General features: G+C 46.5%; 1 protein-coding gene across 10 annotated transcripts in view; it reads left to right on the plus strand.

The window, feature by feature from the left end:
• The window catches only part of ASH1L (ASH1 like histone lysine methyltransferase), a 183,478-nt gene that overhangs the window by 61,574 nt on the left and 104,509 nt on the right, over window positions 1–17,395 (plus strand). For all 10 annotated transcript variants that reach the window (XR_201234.3, XM_045086805.1, XM_045086802.1 and 7 more), the window contains one exon: window positions 5,513–10,082. Coding sequence is in view for 9 of the 10 variants with exons in the window: in XM_045086805.1 (XP_044942740.1) it covers window positions 5,513–10,082 (4,570 nt within the window). In the remaining variant the exon portion in view is untranslated. The remainder of the gene's footprint in view (window positions 1–5,512; window positions 10,083–17,395) is intronic.

Here is a 17,395-nt window from a genome sequence, read left to right on the forward strand (position 1 = left end):
CTTCAGTTCAGATCATGATCCCAGAGTCCCGGGATCGAGGCCCATATTGGGCTCCCTGCTCAGCAAGGAGTCTGCTTCTCCCTCTACCCCTTCCCCTGCTCATGCTTTCTCTCTCTCTCTCTCAGATAACTAAATAAAATCTTAAAAAAGAAAAAAAGATGATTGGTTCATTTCAGTGAGGGGGTGTTCCATCCCATGCTATTATTGTGCATGTGTTTCTTTGATTTTGTTATTAATTGGCTTATATAATTGGCTATTCCTATGTTAGGAGCATAAATATTTACTATTGTTAGGTCTTCTTGTTGGACAGACCCTTTAAGTATGATAGAGTGTCCTTCCTCATCTCTTATTGAGTCTTTGGTTTAAAATCCAATTTATCTGATACAAGGATTGGCACCCCACCTTTCTTTTGCATGTCCATTAGCATGGTAAATGATTTTCCACCCCTTCAGTTTAAATCTGGAGTTGTCTTTAGGTATGAAATGAGTCTCTTGCGGACAGCATTATCGATGAGTCTTGCTTTTTTTAAATCCAGTCTGATACCCTGTCTCTTTTGATTGGGACATTTAACCCATTTACATTCAGGGTAACTATTGGAAGATATTAATTTAGTGCCAATGTATTGCCTGTAAGGTGACTTTTTCTGTATATTGTCTCTGTTTCTTGCTGGTCTGTTTTGCTTTTGGACTCTCTCTTTACTTAAAGTATTCCTTTCAGTATTTCTTGTAGGGGTTTTGGTGATGGCAAATTCTTTTAGTTTGTTTGCCCTGAATTTATTCTTCTCTGTAATCATTGACCATTTACTGTGGGATCCTGCCTTAGGCTGATCTTCGTTAATTGGATATATATACACACACACACATACATATATATATATATGTATATACATACATATTAAATGTATAATATACATTTATATATGAGTAGATATATATAGATATCTTAGATATACATAGATCTTATATATGTAAATACATATATATATTTTGGACAGAGATGAAAATCCAGCTTCAATTCCAGTCCTACAGCAGCTTATGGGAGCTGTATATATCTCTATTTTTAGGCAGAATTAAAAAAAACAAAAACAAAAAAAAAAAACTTGTAAGTGGGGCACCTGGGTGGCTCAGTGGGTTAAGCCTCTGCCTTCAGCTCAGGTCATGATCTCAGGGTCCTGGGATCGAGTCCCGCATCGGGCTCTCTGCTCAGCAGGGAGCCTGCTTTCCCCTCTCTCTGCCTGCCTCTCTGCCTCTTTGTGATCTCTCTCTGTAAAGTGAATAAATAAAATCTTTAAAAAAAAATGTATTGAAGTATAACTACATTTAATTCATAAGTGTGACAGCTCAGTGAATCTTCACAAACCCAGACACCCCATTTAGCCATTATTCAGGTTAAAAGAGAGTAACTGCCAGCACCCATTAAGCCCTCCTCGTGCTCCTTCTCTTTTACTCCTAGGTCATACCTTACTACCTCATACTGGGGGAGACCGTTTTCCTGATTTGTAATAGTGTAACTAGTGATGCTGTTTGTGAACCTGATTTGAGTGGGACTGTATAGTACATAGTGGCTTCCTTCCTTCACTACTGTTAATAAGCTTATCCATGTTATTGCACATAGTTTATACAAGACAGATTTAGGTCAGTTATAAAATTGGAAATGCTGCAGTTTTCAGATACAAATGTATTTTAAAATACTAAGAATAATGAAACCTCTTTATTTTTAAGTTTTGAAAAGTAACTGTGAAAGTACAGAATGAGTATATTGATTCTTAATAGAATGGGGGAAAAATGTAAGAGGCTTCTTTAATTACAAGTTTAACATAAGTTGTACAGGAGACTGTCAAAGAAGTCTGTTTCCTCTTGAGCAAAACTAGGAGTCTAATCCAAAACCAGTGATTACATTCCCTTAATTCTGATTTTATCAGCTGTTGGTGGTGGTATGTTCTGCCGTAGTTTCCACAATGTAAAGAGTATTGAGAAACAAACTCAGCCTTCAGGAAATGGCCAGAAGAGATGTGAGACTGCTCAGGGGCAGGTTGAATATGCTGACTGAGATCAGATGGGTGAAAAGCTTTGGGAACTAGAGCAGTTAGACTTACTGTATATAGTTTGGGAAGGAAAGACTCAGATCAGTGAATGCAAGTTACAGAAAAGCAGATCTTACTTTACTCTTAGGAAGACCCCTATTTTGTTCAAATGGCCTATAAACAGTGAAATTCCAGTAGCAGTGAACACCTCTAACACTCAAGACTGTGGTCTCTTTGTGCTATTTCCCATTAAAATGAACCAGAGTTCCTTGTGGAACAGAGTGTTTCCAAGTACCAGATCGGAAATGTACAAGGTGATCCCGGTGCTGGACGTGTATCTCTTCACTTGTACTAGCCACTCTACTTTTCTTTTTTCTTTTCTTTTTTTTTTTTTTAAAGATTTTATTTATTTACTTGAGAGAGAGACAGTGAGAGCGAGCATGAGCGAGGAGAAGGTCAGAGAGAGAAGCAGACTCCCCATGGAGCCGGGAGCCCGATGCGGGACTAGATCCCGGGACTCCAGGATCATGACCTGAGCCGAAGGCAGTCGTCCAACCAACTGAGCCACCCAGGCGTCCCAACCACTCTACTTTTTAATTTGAAATCTACTGTAACGAAGTGCTTTTATAATCTCAGGGTTGTGGGATTGAACCTCGTGTGGGGCTCTGAGCTTAGTTAGTGAAAAGTCTACTTGTCTCTCTGTCCCGCTGCCCTTCCCTCTACTCATGCTTGTACACTCTTTCTCTTGTCTCTAAAATAAATACATAAATATTTTAAAAGGTAATTCAAAATAATTGCCTTCCATGTAGCTATGTAGTTAATTTGGTAGATGTATTTGTTTACATTGTTTTTAATATTTAGAGATTTGGAATATTTTTCTATATGATATAATTTTGTTTCTTAAATATTTAAAACTAATTACTATAAGCAAATGCAGAGAGCTCTAACTTCTAGGTTTCTTTGCTCCCTCATACATCACCATTTTCATTCATCTTTGCTCTTTTTCTCCCATGTTTAATATAATCAGGCATATGTTCGGACTCCTCTATCCTGCTTTTCTTGTTTAACAATATATTCTTGAAGGGAATCACAGCACTGTGTTCCATCGTGCTCCGTTCTGCAGATACACTTTGGTTTATTCAGCCACTAGCCTGTAGATAATCATTTTAGGGATTTGCTATTAAAAGAGTGGTCGGGGCACCTGTCTGGCTCATTCAGAGGGAGCATGTGACTCTTGGTCTCAGGGTTGTGAGTTCAAGCCCCACATAGGATATAGAGATAGCATAAGTAAATAAACTAACTAACTAACTTTAAACAAAAAAACATTTTTCACAAACCACATTTTTAAGATAAAATCTTAAAACATAGTGTACATTTTATTACTTTCTGTATCCATTATATTTCTGCCTGTGTGTCTTGGAACAATAATCCCACAGTGGGATTCCAGAGATCTAGTTAATGTAGGTTGTAGTTTCCCAGTTCTTACCAATCTCCCTGCTATAGGAGTCATACCATGTTACATAGAGTTCGTGTCTGGGTACTTGAATTTGTGTTTTGTTGCTCTGCCTTGTTCCACTGGGTCTTCTGTCTTTTCATGTGTCAGTGCCATACTGGTTTCATGATAGAAGCTTTAAAAAGTACTTTAACAGGGGCGCCTGGGGGGCTCAGTGGGTTAAGCCTGTGCCGTCAGCATAGGTCATGATCTCAGGGTCCTGGGATCGAGCCCCGCATCGGGCTCTCTGCTCAACGGGGAGCCTGCTTCCTCCTCTCTCTCTGCCTGCCTCTCTGCCTACTTGTGATCTCTCTCTCTGTCAAATAAATAAAATCTTAAAAAAAAATACTTTAATATTTGGTATAGTTATCCCCTTGCTTTTCTTCTTTTCATGTTTGGGTTGGGGGGGCAGGGGGAGAGAGCGTCTTGAGTAGGCTACACGGATGCTGGGCTCTGTACCGCTCTGAAGTCACAATCTGAGCCGGTATCGAAGGGCAGACACTGAGCCAGCTCAGCCTCTCGGGCGCCCTCGCTTGGCTTCTTTTTAGATCTTGCTATTCCTGCTTGCCTATTTTTCCGACCAATGTGATCATTTTTCTTATTCCTGAAAGAAATCTTGGTATTATTCTTATTGGGATAGTATTAAATTTATAAATTTGTTGAGGGACAAATTGTCATCTATGTTGTCTTTTCATGAACGCAGTATGTTTCTCCATTTGCTCAAGTCTTTATTTGCTCTTTCATGGCTAAAAAGAACTCGTTCTGTCAATCATACTTCAGTTGTTTAAAAAAAAACCTATTCTGAAGGAAAAAAGAGGAATTGGAAAGAAGATAACTTTTTTTTTTAAGATTTAATGTATTTATTTGACAGAGCAAGAGAAGGGGAGAGCATGAGCAGAGGAAGTAGTAGGCAGAGGGAGAGGGAGAAGCTGGCTCCCCCTGAACGAGGAGCCTGATGCAGGGTTCAGTCCCAGGTCATGGCTCCAGCGGAAGGCAGACCCTTAGCCAGCTGAGCCACCCAGGCACCCCAGAAGACAATTCTTTAATTGTTATCCAAAAGTAAAACAGATGGGTGTGTGAAGTCATGAATTTGCCTCTAAAGTATACGGTGAGGATTCATGAACTGGATAGCAATTTATTTTAACGACTTAAAGTTATTTCTAGCCCTAAAATGTCATATAAAACTATATTCTAAAGAAAGTACAAATGTGGGGCGCCTGGGTGGCTCAGTGGGTTAAAGCCTCTGCCTTCAGCTCCCATCATGATCCCAGGGTCCTGGGATCGAGCCCCGCATCCGGCTCTCTGCTCAATGGGGAGCCTGCTTCCCCCTCTCTCTCTGCCTGCCTCTCTGCCTACTTGTGATCTCTGTCCAATAAATAAAATCTTCTTAGAAAAAAAAAAAAAAAGAAAGTACGAATGTATTTCATTGTCCTTTTTACTCCTGTCACTGAAGAGGGACCTGGAGTGACCATTCATGACCGTGAGCGAGCGTGAGCTGAAGGAATGGCAGTGGGGGGGGGGGGTCATACGGCACTAGTTAGGGAACTTGGAAGACGATGAAGGAGGTAGGCTGTGAGCAATTATTTTAACAAAAGGAGCATGGGATATTGTGACCAACAGTACTTCTCTTTTCAAAAACAGTGCATTTGTAGGCTAATGTCTGTTTACTCAGTTTAAAGAAAAGTAAGAGTAGACTGGTAATCTGCCTTTTTAGAACAATGTCAGAAAATAATAGGGGTTTCTCTAAATGCTGAGTAATATATATAGGTTTGTATGGAAGGTTGGAATTCAGCAAAGATAGAACACTTTGCTGGCCTCTGACAGCAGCAGAGGAACTCTCTTCCTGTGGCACAGTGTAACACCCGCCAGGCTTTTTTCAAATAGCGCGATTGCCTACCTTTGATCTGATATGTGATCAGTCGGTTTGTTCACTTGTAATGCTGACCTGAAGTGATAGGTTTATTCTCTCTGAAACCTTTTTCTTGTTCAAATTTTAGGACCCTTCCAAGTTGTACAAGAAAACAGGTGATGTCGCAGCCGTTGAATGCCAGTCTGAAGAGAGCGTGCGTCTTCATTCACAGGGAGCACACAGTCCTCTGTCCAAGAAGCTTTCTCCAGTGCACTCAGAAATGACAGATTACATTAATGCGGCATCCTCGACTCTTGTTGGTAGCCGGGATCCTGATTTAAAGGACAGAGCATTACTTAATGGAGGAACGAGTGTAACAGAGAAGTTGGCACAGCTCATTGCAACTTGTCCTCCCTCTAAGTCTTCCAAGACTAAACCGAAGAAGTTAGGAACTGGCACTGCTGCGGGCTTGGTTAGCAAGGATTTGATCAGGAAAGCAGGCGTTGGCTCTGTAGCGGGAATAATACATAAGGACTTAATAAAAAAACCAGCTATCAGCACAGCAGTTGGATTGGTAACTAAAGATCCTGGGAAAAAGCCGGTGTTGAGCGCAGCGGTAGGATTGGTCGACAAGGACTCCGTGAGAAGACTCGGGGCCGGCAGTGCGGCCGTGTTCATTAATAAAGACCTGGGCCGGAAGCCAGGGACTGTCGCTACAGTAGGGCTGCTGAGCAAGGATTCAGGAAAGAAGCTAGGGATTGGTATTGTTCCAGGTTTAGTGAATAAGGAATCTGGAAAGAAATTAGGACTTGGCACTGTGGTCGGACTGGTTAATAAAGACTTGGGCAAGAAGTTAAGTTCCACCGTCGGCCTGGTGGCCAAGGACTGTGCGAAGAAGATCGTAGCCAGTTCCGCAATGGGATTGGTGACTAAGGACGTGGGAAGGAAACTGGTGACTTGTTCTGTGGCGGGACTGGTCAGTCAGGACGCCATAAACCTTAAGGCCGAAGCACTGCTCCCCACTCAGGAACCACTTAAGGCTTCTTGTAGTACAAACGTCAGTAGTCACGAAAGCCAGGGAATTCCGGAATCCCTGAAAGATGGTACCACCAGCAAAACTTTTGAGAAGAATGTTATACGGCAGAGTAAAGAAAGCATATTGGAGAAGTTCTCAGTTCGAAAAGAAATCATTAATTTGGAGAAGGAAATGTTTAGTGAGGGAACATGCATTCAGCAGGACAGTTTCTCAGCCAGTGACCGGGGGCCATACGAAACCTCGAAGCACGAAAAGCAAGCTCCCGTGTACTGCACTTCTCCAGACTTCCAGGCGGGAGCTGCTTCTGACGTGTCCACAGCAAAGTCCCCTTTCAGCGCGGCGGGGGAGGGCAGCCTCCCTTCCCCGTCACCTACTTCATCGGTTAACCCCTTAGCCAGAAGTCCCCCTGAAACGTCTTCACAGTTGGCCCCTCATCCGTTACTTTTAAGTCCTCCCACGGAATTGCTGGAGGACATTTCCGGATCTGCTGGCAAGAAGCAGTTTCCTACAGAAAGTGCCCACCTGAACGTCGGGCACAGGTCTGTGGGTCACAGCGTGAACATGGAATGTAAAGGAATCGATAAAGAGCTAGCTGATTCAAAAGCCACACACATAGATATTCCAAGAATAAGCTCTTCCCTGGGAAAAAAGCCACCTTTGACTTCGGAGTCCAGTATTCACGCCATCACGCCCTCCGTTGTTAACTTCACTAGTCTGTTCAGTAACAAGCCCTTTCTGAAGCTCGGGGCGGTGAGCGCGTCTGACAGGCACTGCCAGGCTGCCGAAAGCCTGAGCTCCAGCTTGCAGTCCAAACCGCTAAAGAAAAGGAAAGGGAGAAAACCTCGGTGGACTAAAGTGGTGGCAAGAAGCACATGCCGGTCTCCAAAAGGGCTAGAATTAGAAAGATCAGAGCTTTTCAAAAACGTTTCATGCAGTTCACTATCCGGCGGTAATGCCGAGCCGGCCAAGTTCATGAAGAACATCGGCCCGTCTTCATTTGTCGACCATGACTTCCTCAAACGTCGGTTGCCAAAGTTGAGCAAGTCCGCAGCGCCATCTCTCGCTCTCCTAGCTGAGAGTGAAAAGACATCGCCCAAGGCTTTCGCTGCTCACAAGCTGCCCTCCAGCATGTGCGTCTCTAGTGACCTCCTGTCCGGTATCTATAAGCCCAAAAGAGGACGACCTAAAGTGAAGGAGATGCCGCAGCTGGAAGGCCCTCCTAAGAGGACTTTGAAAATCCCTGCCTCCAAAGTTCTCTCTCTGCAGTCTAAGGAAGAACAGGAACCCCCAATTTTGCAGCCCGAAATTGAAATTCCTTCCTTCAAACAAAGTCTTTCTGTGTCTCCTTTTCCGAAAAAACGAGGCCGACCTAAGAGGCAGATGAGGTCACCGGTCAAGATGAAGCCTCCTGTTCTCTCCGTGGCCCCGTTCGTTGCCACTGAGAGTCCCAGCAAGCTGGAGTCGGAAAGTGACAACCATCGAAGCGGCAGTGACTTCTTTGAGAGTGAGGACCAGCTTCAGGACCCAGACGATCTGGATGACAGTCACAGGCCCGCCGTCTGCAGCATGAGTGACCTTGAGATGGAGCCAGATAAAAAAATTACCAAGAGAAACAATGGACAGTTAATGAAAACAATTATCCGCAAAATAAATAAAATGAAGACTTTGAAGAGGAAGAAACTGTTAAATCAGATCCTTTCAAGCTCCGTAGAATCCAGTAATAAGGGGAAAGTGCAATCCAAGCTCCATAACACAGTGTCGAGTCTCGCCGCCACCTTCGGCTCTAAGTTGGGCCAGCAGATAAATGTCAGCAAGAAAGGAACCATTTACATAGGGAAGAGAAGGGGTCGGAAACCCAAAACGGTCTTAAATGGCATCCTTTCCGGCAGCCCCAGCAGCCTCGCGGTCCTTGAGCAAACGGCGCAGCAGGCGGCCGGTTCCGCGCTGGGACAGATCCTCCCCCCTCTGCTGCCGTCGCCCGCCAGCGGTTCTGAGATCCTGCCGTCGCCCGTCTGCTCTCAGTCTTCCGGGACCAGCGGTGGCCAGAGCCCCGTGAGCAGCGACGCGGGCTTCGTGGAGCCCAGCTCGGCGCCCTACTTGCATTTACACTCCAGCCGGGGCAGCATGATTCAGACTCTGGCCATGAAGAAGGCCGCCAAGGGGAGGAGGCGACTCTCTCCCCCGACTCTGTTGCCCAATTCTCCCTCGCACTTGAGTGAGCTCACCTCCCTGAAGGAAGCAACTCCTTCTCCCATCAGCGAGTCTCATAGCGATGAGACCATCCCCAGCGACAGTGGCATCGGGACAGATAATAACAGCACGTCAGACAGAGCGGAGAAGTTCTGTGGGCAGAAGAAGAGGAGGCATTCTTTTGAACACGTGTCTCTGATTCCCCCTGAAACCTCCACAGTCCTGAGCGGCCTGAAAGAAAAACACAAGCATAAGTGCAAGCGCAGGAACCACGATTACCTCAGCTACGACAAGATGAAAAGGCAGAAGCGAAAACGGAAAAAGAAATACCCCCAGCTCCGAAGCAGACAGGACCCAGACTTCATCGCGGACCTGGAGGAGCTGATAAGTCGTCTGAGCGAGATTCGAATCACCCACCGAAGTCACCACTTCATCCCGCGAGACCTGCTGCCCACTATTTTTCGAATCAATTTTAACAGTTTCTATGCGCACCCCTCCTTCCCCTTAGACCCTTTGCACTACATTCGGAAGCCTGATCTGAAAAAGAAGAGAGGGAGGCCTCCCAAGATGAGGGAGGCGATGGCCGAGATGCCCTTCATGCACAGCCTTAGCTTTCCTCTTTCCAGTACCGGCTTCTACCCCTCCTACGGCATGCCGTATTCGCCCTCGCCCCTGGCGGCCACGCCCCTGGGGCTGGGCTACTACGGAAGGTACCCGCCCGCGCTCTATCCCCCCCCTCCTTCTCCTTCTTTCACAACCCCCCTGCCGCCCCCTTCCTACATGCATGCCGGCCACCTACTGCTCAATCCCACCAAATACCATAAGAAGAAACACAAGCTGCTTCGACAGGAGGCCTTCCTCACAACCAGCAGGACGCCCCTCCTTTCCATGAGCACCTACCCCAGCGTCCCTCCCGAGATGGCCTACGGGTGGATGGTCGAGCACAAGCACAGGCACCGTCACAAGCACAGGGAACACCGCTCTTCCGAGCAGCCCCAGGTTTCCATGGACGCGGGCTCTTCCAGGTCTGTTTTGGAGTCTTTGAAGCGCTATCGATTTGGAAAGGAAACTGTTGGAGAGCGATACAAACACAAGGAGAAGCACCGATGTCATATGTCCTGCCCCCATCTCTCTCCTTCCAAAAGCTTAATAAATAGAGAAGAGCAGTGGGTCCACCGGGAGCCTTCAGAATCTAGCCCACTGGCCCTGGGACTCCAGACGCCTTTACAGATTGACTGTTCAGAAAGTTCTCCAAGTTTATCCCTTGGAGGATTCACTCCCAACTCTGATCCGGCCAGCAGTGATGAACATACGAACCTTTTCACAAGTGCAATAGTGCAAGGCAGCTGCAGAGTTTCGAACCCTAACTCCAGTGGCCGGAAGAAAGTAACGGACAGCCCTGGACTGTTTTCCGCACAGGACACTTCGCTAGCTCGGCCTCACAGGAAGGAGCCACTGCCTTCCGGCGAAAGGGTAGTGCAGACCATGACAGGTAAGCGGGTTATTGTTTCCTTGTCAGTTGTATGGGAAAAGAAGGACATTCTGCCTACAGGTTGCCTGATACATGTATGTGGACCTTTAATAGAGCTCCTGGTTTTTGGTTTGTGTTTCTATAAATAAATGTGAAATGTTGTCTTCAAAGTTCTCATTTTCAGTAGATGTGAGAAATAAGGTAAGGTATGTCTTTGCAAGAATTTTGAGAAGAGATACCATTATAAAAACAAGTAACGCTCAGCTTTTGGAAACCAGGAAAAATGATTCTTTCTTATGCAGAAAGACCATTACACACAGTTTCTTCAGTGAAAAATGGCTCATAGATATCTGTTAGGAGCTGTGCAGGACTTTCAAGACACATGCTAATCTAATCATCACAAGTGATGTTATGTTATAGGAAGGAAAGTTGGTGACCCTATGTGCCTCATAACAAAAATCTAGGCGTTCAGAATCACCAGCTTCACAAAAGGTGACAGTGTTCAGAGGGACATCATTCTGCAGAGTTCTCTCTAGGAATCTTCATAAAAGCTGCTTCAGTTGCATACAAAAATGACATGAAGCAAATCTAGATAATAAATACATTTGTAACATCTGCAAAGTGTCTGAAGAATTGAAAAAAAAAATTGAAACAAAGATAGAAAGCGAGATGCAGGAAACATTGCCTGACCCTGCAGAAGGCATCTGTGATCAGAAGTTCTTTATCAGAGATCTCAGCCTTGGGGGCTTGTAACTTAACCCTAGGGAGTCCGTAGAGCCTCTCTCGTTATCAATAAAATGAGTGTATGTAGCTTGTGTGTGCTTCTCTGGAGAAAATCCATACATTTCATCAGATTTTCTAAATTCTCTAAGCCTCTGGATCCGTTCCTGTGAAATGGTAATAAGGCAATCAGGCCAAGTAATGAGATCACAGTGTGCAGGGAAGGGGTTTGCCCATAGGAAGTGCACACATGTTAGTTGGTGGTGTTCGTCCCCTAGAGGCGGAAAGCTCCTGCGTGAGAGGAAACGACAAACCCTCAGAAGTTTTTGCTCCTGATGTTCATTATTCATGAACTTTTGAGAACTGAAAGCCATTTTGGTTGAGACACTTGAGCATTCTTTAGTTTTTAACAATGTAATAAAGAAAAAAAATTCCTAAACTTATAGTTAGATTCATTCAGCAAATACTTGATAAGTAATTAATCAGCAGCCGTTACTGGTGTCTGTCTGCCAGGCTTTCTCCTTTGCGGCCCGACCGACACCGTAGGGAGCAGGCAGGCGAGTGCATCGTTTTCATGCACCTTACGATGGGGGGGGGGGTGATAAAAACATTTACACATTAAATGTCATTAAAAATTGATAAGGGGGTATTAAAAAGGAAAGAAAGAAAAAGAACAGGGTCCATGAGCGTTTGGAACCAGGGCCTAACCCTGCAAACCACCCCTGAGAAAGTGACTCCAGGCTGTTCGTTCCCCGGGGGAGGAGCGGCGGCCGGCAGGGAGATGCCGCTGCACTTCAGCCTTCACTCACTCACCCACTCCTTCCCTTGTTTACTAAAGGCTGAGGCCTGTGGTGTTCCTCTAGTCACTGGCATCTAGTAAAGACAGGACGGCGGCCTCATGAGCGCTTCGCCCTAGCGAGGGAGGACCCCCAGGAGCGCAGCCGGCACCCGGATGAAGGCATGATGGGAACACGCCGTCAAGTTCCTATAGCAGTGTGGGCACGGATCATTAGGGGAGGGGGACACGTAATTAGATAAAGTTACTAGTTATGGCTTCAGGACAAAATGTTGAAGGACGAGAAGCCACTGGCTTCCCAAGCTGGGGTTTGAGTAAAGAGCACATTTGAAGTCCTAGACGAAGAGCTTGGAGTTAGACTCTGTGGCAGGTCACCTGTGGCCAGAGGGACACAAAGCACGGTGCCAGAGTTGTGAGTAAAGACAGCAGACCGTGTCCAGAGAGTTGAGGTCTTATGCTAGGTCCAGGCAAGGGACAGAGGGATGTTGATTTTAGATTTGTGTTTTCAGAAGATCATTCTGGCTCATGTGTGAACACTGAACTGTAGTGGGGAAAAATAGCTACAGGGGGACCAGTTTGTTGGTGGCATGGGGGTCCGTCTGGAGGAAACGGTGGCACTTAAGCGAGCGTGCTGGCCAGCCGGAGGAAGCGGACATTTCAGGAGAGCAGTTTGCTCTTTTAATCTCTGTCAGCTTTGGGATGCCTTTAGAACATTCACGTGGAGGTACTGAGCAGGCAGTTGGAGATCTAGTTCTGGAGCTCAATAAAGAGGTTTTGGCTGGAGATCGGAGCATTCCACTATGAGCTTTTGGGAAACTGTCAGTATCATTCACTGAAAACAAAAGGGCTTCTGGAAAAGATAAAGCCAGGAGCAGATTCACCAGAAGTATGCGACTCTGTAACCAGAGCACCAAGAAAAATCGTACTAGAAAATGCCAGCAGCAGTTAAGAAGACAAGTTAAGTTGTTTAATAAATAAAGAAATACTCCGGTAAGCATAGGCTTTAACACTTTTTGGAAAAGGAAAAGGTAACTTGATCGAAGGGACTCTAGAAGGGTTGAAGCCGCCCAGGCAGATCCCCACACTGTGTGGGGCAGATGAATGGCGCCATGTAGAGCTGGTTCTGCCCCGTTGTCCTGTTTGGCTGTTCTGCACGGAGGTCAGGGAACCCACAGGATAGGCACTTGTCGACCAGGCTCTGGCCAGTTGGAGCCGAGAAGAGGAACATGGGATGGTTTTCCCCGTTTCATTTGTGTGAATGTATTCTCTCCCTTGGTGAGAGAACTTGGTGCTTCAGAACATTCATGTGCTTTGAAAAATCATGCGTGGCCTTGCGCAGTTTCCATATCATCCTGGTGTTCTCTTTACGGTCATGTGTGAGCCAGTCCCCTGTACTGTAGAAGCAAAAGCAGGTGACACATTTATGAACCGTCTGTGTGTCCGCCATCGTGTGATGGACGGTTCCTGTCAGGACGGCGTGCAGAGGAGAAGGGGGCCTGGGGCAGCCCCGAGGACCTGCAGTTCTGAAGGTAGTAACTGACAGCCATCAGCCTCTGGTTTATCTGCGACCGTTCGTGATCTCTTCTGTTTTTAAAAAATTTATTGCTTAAGTGTAAAAATCTGGAGATTTCATATAGGAGTTCAGAAGTCTGCTGTTCTTCCAAAGAAAAGTCAGAACATCTGTCAACAGTCAATCCACATTTCCGGGATGACATCCGTGGCTGTGTGTCCCTTGGCGGGAGCAGTCCCCCCAGCCCCGCCACCACCTTGGTTGGGATATGCATTCTTCAGCTGCCGTCAGTCCCCAGTTTCCTGTCATGTGCTGCACCTGGCCTGGGTCATGTGTTCAAGCAGGGCATCTGTCTCTACGGAACATTTTAGTTTGCGGCCTCTAAGGGTTGTGAAAAGGAGCATATAAGAGGTGGGGGATGCGCCGAAGGTGAGCGAGAAGACGGTCGAGGTGGTCAAGTGCGTTGTCTGTGTAAACGTTAGAGCCGCCCGAGAGACCGCTTACAGGACGTGGGCTTGGAAGGACAAATGCGGCCTGGCGTCCGGGTCCGCGAGAGACGAGGCGACCTGATTCGGGAACGTGCCTACTTTAAGAAGAAGAACTTGTGGGGCGCCTGGGCGGCTCAGTGGATTAAGCCTCTGCCTTCGGCTCAGGTCATGATCTCAGGGTCCTGGGATGGAGCCCCACGTTGGGCTCTCTGCTCAGCGGGGAGCCTGCTTCCCCCCCTCTCTCTCTGTCTGTCTCTCTGTCTACCTGTGATCTCTCCCTTTCAATCTGTGTCAAAAAAATAAAAAAAGAATAAGAACTTGTCTTCCTCCCCTTTAAAAAATAACAAAACCATTAAGATCTCTCTGAAGTCACTGTTCTGACACGAATTTTCTGTCATAACTGGAGTCCTCCACAGACTCAGCCCCTCTACTGTGCGGGACAAGTCTCCATGCCCCTGTCCACCCACACTCTTGTCTGTCCTGCTACGGATTTGGAGTCCCCACAGGCTCTTAGCTTTGATACTTTGTAGAACGACTCAGAACTTAGTGAAACCACTGTATGTAGGGTTACAGTTTTGTTACAAAGGATGCAGGTCAGGAATTGAGATTCATGGGGCCACGTCTGGAGTGGAGAAGGAGACAGTCCACTACTGTGCCCTCTTTTTGTGGCATCTGGGTGTGTCAGCCTCCTGGCACAGCACCGGGTTCACCAATTAAGGTACAACACTGGGCCTGCGGGGCTAGAGTTTTGGTTGGGCTTAACTGCATCCACATGGTTGATTAAATCACTGGCTGTATAATGGAACCCCGTCACTCGCCCCCTCCACTCACTGTAGATTGGGCTGGCCCAAAATCTCAGTCCCTTACTCCTGCGATTGGTCTTTCTAGTGAGCCGCCCCATCATTGAGGGGATCTTGGGGCCCACCTAAAGTCCCTTCTTTGGCGTAACAAAGACACTTCTGTCGCTCAGGAAATTCCAAGGGGTTTTGAAGCTCTTTGCCAGGAATCTGAGAAAAAGAACAGATAAATTCTTTATTATATCAAAAGTCTGAATTCTTCTGTTAGCTTGTATCTTGAAGCCTCTCTATCTCCTTCACAATCACTCTTTTGATAAGTGGATAGAAAGGTGTCTTAATTTTTTGTTTTAGTTTTAGTTTTTATTTGAGAAAGAGAGAGAGAGAGAGAGAGAGACCACAAGAGGGGGAGGGGCAGAGGGAGAAGTAGGCTATCTGCTGAGTGGAGAGCCTGGCGTGGGTCTCTATCCCAGGACCCTGAGATCATGACCTGAGCCCAGGACAGATGCTTAACTGACTGAGCCACCAGGGCGTTTCCAACCACCGCCCCCTACCCTGCCCATTCATAGTTAGTGTCTGATGTTTGCCAGGAGCAGGGAGTGCATGAATAAAATGTAATTTCCTGCCATCAGGAATTTACAGTTCAGCAGAGGACATAGACGTGTATACAGATAATTATCAATAGCCCCAGAGGCAGCTGGCTACCCCAGTCAGTTGAGCCTGTGACTTTTAATCTCCAGGTTGTGAGTTCGAGCCCCATATTAGGTGTACAGATTACTTAAAATCTTAAAAAACAATTCCTGATAACTCCTTAAAATGGAGGTATTCACAGCATATTTTGGGGACTGAGAAGAGAGGGACTCAGGAAGAGCTAGAAAGGTGTGTTGAGTTTAGTGTGCAAAGAATAAAGGGTGGACACTTGCCTTGCCTGTTTGGCTTTTCAGGGTCTCGGAGATCTGATAGTGCTAGTGCGCTTAGGTAAGTGTAAGCAGTCCGCTGTGGGACGCGGGAGGGGAGGCTGGAAAGACAGGCAGGAGACGGATCTTAAAACCTCTGTTTATCTAAGATACCAAGGAGTTTAACGGAGTTTAACGGAGTTTACCGTATGGGCAGTGGGAAGTTAAAGGTTTTATTTATTTATTTATTTGTTTGTTTATTTTTAATTTATTCATTTGAGAGCATGAGCAGGGGGAGAGGCAGAGGGGAGGCTGACTCCCTGCTGAACAGGGAGCCCAACAGACGTTCATCTGACCAAGCTACACAGGCACCCTGGAAGTTAAAGGTTTTAAAGAAGAAGAATGCTTTGCCGAAGTTACATGGAAAGTACTCTGGTAGGTAGACTGGACAGATCAGATGCGTCAGTTTGGGAATTGTCCAGCAGAATATTATGGGGGCCTGAGCTAAGGTTGTGATGGAGAAGGCATAGAAGTCGATTTTACAAAGAGGTGAGGAGGGGCGCCTGGCTGGCTCAGTCGTTAAGCATCTGCCCTGGGCTCAGGGCGTGACCCAGGGTCCTGGGATCAAGCCCCGCGTCGGGCTCCCTGCGCGGAGGAGAGCCTGCTTCTCCCCTCTGCCGCCATCCATCTGCCCCACTTGTGTCCGCCCCCCCTTTCCTTGTCAAACAAATAAATACAATCTTTTTAAAGACCTAAAAAAACAAAAGTGAGGCATGGGGGAGATTTTAGAGAGTCGGCAAGATCCCTGTCCTCGGGGATTGGTGGGACCGTCCTGTGGCCTGGGAGGGGGCAGGGCAGGCTTGGGTTCGCTGCTGGCCGGTGGCATATGGAGGTTCGTAGCTCAGCCTGAAGGTCAGCCTGTTCGAGCCATGATTGTGGAAGCCATGAAAGGGACGCCACCACCCCAAGGACCGTGCCCGGATCCGAGGGGTTTGCAGTCTGTGTCGGGTGCCGCAGAGGCCGCCTGAGGACAGAGGGCAGACAGTTCGGTGTCCCGCGCTATCTTTGTGATCTCAGTGCTCTGTAAGGTGGTGAATGTTAGATTTCTGAGGAAGTGCACGCAGTTAAAATTCTTACAGCTTTATGGGTGCCTGGGTGGCTCAGTGGGTTAAAGCCTCTGCCTTCAGCTCAGGTCATGATCTCAAGCATCCTGGGATCGAGTCCCGCATCGGGCTCTCTGCTCAGCAGGGAGCCTGCTTCCCCCCCCCCCGCCTGCCTCTCTGCCTACCTGTGATCTCTGTCTGTCAAATAAATAAATAAAAATCTTTAAAAAAAAATAATCTTACAGCTTTAAACTTCGTAGTAGTTCTGTCTGGTTTACCATTTACTCGTAATTGCACATTCTGTCAAGAAAATATTTGCATCTTGTCAGTGAGGTGATCGTTTCCAGTGTCACGTAATTGTTCTTAATGTGAAAAGAGTGTAACTAAACGTTGTAGTTTTAAGTATTTTTTTAAAGATTTATGTATTTTGGGGAGAGAGAGCATTCCAAACAGGCTTCCCACTGAGACAACTCTGAGATCAAACCTGAACCAAAACCAAGAGTGGGACACTCAGCTGGCTGAGCCATCCAGGTGCCCCTAAAATTTGTTATTTTAAGTTGACCTTAGTCTTCAGCTCATATTTTTTCTAGACATAATTTGGAGATAGATTCATTGTCCATTAGTTGGTATCCTGTTAAAATATCCAAAAACCTGCTTATTATACCATATATTACAAAATTGCCAGTTACCTTCTGGACATTATCCTGAAACAGCTTCCAGTGGCCAAAGCAGGAACAGTGTCAGTAACAAAATTAGTAATGACAGTATTAGATTATAATGTCAAGAATATGGTAAATACCCACTAGCCCATGTTGGTATAAATACATACGTACCGGGCGCCCGGCCGGCTCAGGTGGGAGAGCTTGCAGCCCTTGATGTTGGGGCTGTGAGTGCAAGCCCCACGCTGGGCGTAGAGCTACTTGGGGGAGAAGGTAGGAGCGCTAGATGAAATGGATCGGGGAGGGGGGCGGATCCTCCTTACAGAGAATTCCAGATGGTATATGTAGACGGTCCTCTTCAAGGGGCT

Source organism: Mustela putorius, unplaced genomic scaffold, assembly GCF_011764305.1.
Source record: "Mustela putorius furo isolate JIRA1106 unplaced genomic scaffold, ASM1176430v1.1 tig00000997_pilon_pilon_pilon, whole genome shotgun sequence".
NCBI classification, from domain to species: domain Eukaryota; kingdom Metazoa; phylum Chordata; class Mammalia; order Carnivora; family Mustelidae; genus Mustela; species Mustela putorius.